Source organism: Anneissia japonica, unplaced genomic scaffold (genome assembly GCF_011630105.1).
Source record: "Anneissia japonica isolate Jap-2015-1 unplaced genomic scaffold, ASM1163010v1 scaffold250_len512249_cov173, whole genome shotgun sequence".
Classification (NCBI taxonomy): Eukaryota; Metazoa; Echinodermata; class Crinoidea; order Comatulida; family Comatulidae; genus Anneissia; species Anneissia japonica.
In genome coordinates this window covers 277,673-280,041 of record NW_022687603.1, presented here as the reverse complement: position 1 = coordinate 280,041, position 2,369 = coordinate 277,673, and the positions used below count along the sequence as shown (strand labels likewise).

General features: G+C 36.8%; 1 protein-coding gene across 1 annotated transcript in view; it reads left to right on the top strand.

Annotated features, from left to right (window-relative positions):
• Window positions 1–1,825: 1,825 nt before the first annotated feature.
• LOC117120284 overlaps window positions 1,826–2,369 on the top strand; it is a 53,833-nt gene continuing 53,289 nt past the window's right edge. The window contains exon 1 of the mRNA XM_033265297.1: window positions 1,826–2,193. Coding sequence (XP_033121188.1) covers window positions 2,097–2,193 — 97 coding nt within the window. The 5' untranslated portion in view covers window positions 1,826–2,096. The remainder of the gene's footprint in view (window positions 2,194–2,369) is intronic.

Genomic DNA, 2,369 nt, shown 5'->3' with positions numbered 1-2,369 from the left:
ACTAAAAAATAAAGTTCAATCTAAAGAGCGACTAGAGGTCTTTCAATTTCACTCTTTCTCGAGAGAAAAAAAAACTTTAAAGAGTGAGTTTTATTCTTAAAATAGTGAAAAATTTGAGAAACTCGATCTTAAGTTTCACTGATTTGTTTAGCCTATCTCAACTGAAGTTTCACTATAATATGTAATCTTTCTTTTCTCGCTCTATTTTTAGTCTATCCCTTTACTTTTTCAATCGCTATCTCTCCCCCTCTTTCTCTCGTTAGAGGGTACGTAGAGGGCAATGCACTGGTTTACCTAATTAATATTATTAACCGTACAGATAGGCTTTCTTGTAACGCAAACCGACCAGCTAAAAAGCAAACTTAATCTTGTCTGATAACTTGACCTCTTAATAGCAATGATGATACTGGTAATACCGTACTGGAAATCGGAAAAGTTCTTATTTGTCCAATCTGAGTCTTGTATGACTACCGTACGTAAAAAGTAACGGTACAGACTGGGTATGGCAATCGTTGAATAAATTTCACTAAACAATACGACACTGCAATATGTACATTTGTAATACCCTAGAACGTACTACACTACATAATGTTATAACCATAGAGATATAATAAGAATTTAATAGCTCTATGGTTATAACACAACTCATCAGATCTCATTATTATTATTATTATTATTATTATTATTATTATTATATAATAATCACATTACATTACATCACACCACATTACATCACACCACACACAAAACCAAATCACAACACGTACTGTACTACATCACAACATCTCACCACATCACATTACACCCATTTGTAGCCTACTTAGCCTATCTGTTCCCGTTCATACCTAATATATTACACCAAATAACAAGGCACATTAAAACAGGTATAAAAATAAACAACACATGGCAACATACACACTTTTTTTTTATAAGAACCAGTAAAATTTTGCCCAGGCTCAGTGTTCTTATTTTTTGGCCTTCAGGCTCAAAATATTCTTATTTTGTTCTTAGTTTACACACCTTTTAATCAAAAAATTATTTAATTGTACGGCAGTATGCACTGTACTGGAATGTACAGAATTGTAGAAAAAAGAAAGTGTATTACGATTCACGTAACCAAAGTTGCCAAAGCACAAATTCAAACACAGTCACGACAAGTCACACCACATCACCTCGCATACCATCACAACACATCATACATCACGACATCACAAAACATCGCTTTACAACGTCACACCGCCTCACATCACTTTACATACCATCACACCATCAGACATCACGACACATCACAAACAATCTCTTTACAAGACATCTCATCACACCATACCACATCATATCATACGGCATTAGACATCACATCACAAAACATCGCTTTTCACATACCACATCAAACATCACGACATCACAAAACATCGCTCTACAACGCATCACACCACATCACATCACCTCGCATACCATCACACCGCATCATACATCACGACACACAATACATTAGGGCCTACATCACACCGCATCATATACCACGTCACGACACCACAAAAGATCGCAATACAACACATCACATCACCTCACCTCCCATACCATCACACCACATCAAGACACGACACATCAAAAAATGCCGCTTCAAAACATCACATCACATACTAGAATATGTAATACTGTATAATACAGTTACTGTACTGTACTATAATAATAATATAATATAATGTGCTGTATCTGTTGTCGGTCGTTGTTATGAAGAGTCCGGTAACCAACGAGGTCAAACTGAACCGTGACACAGTGTTTGATTTGATTGGATCTTTGATTATTCAGGAAATGGTATTTCTGTTTATACCTGTCCATGAAGGATGACCTTGGTTTGCTGAGCTCGGACAAGAGAGGTGGATTACGATTGCCACACCAAATACACTCCTGTAATTCTATTGTGGTAGACAATCCGTCCGGAGTTCATTTATGTGATTCACGCTCAACGAGTTAACATCTTCTGGTTTGAATAGAAATACACCGGGTAGATCGTAACTTGTATCTATAGTGAAAACTACTGTACTCGGAATTTATACGTAAAACTACTTGGAATTTGACAACTTGCACTGGAAATGCGCTGGTGGTGGAATGCAAGTCAAGTAAAATGGATTATTTTAACGGTACTTATTGCTATGGGCACAAGTCGCATTAATGTCACCGCACAAAACTGTAAGTTCCTACCTCCTTGCTTGTACAATCCCCTGGTAACCACGTCTGTGGTACAACTAAAGGTCTACAATATCGGATATAATCCGGGAATACTATGTGTGACAATTTTGATTTAATCAAGGACTTTAGCGTCTCGAGTGTAGGCCTACAGTACTCCTTCTCTCTTATACACATCT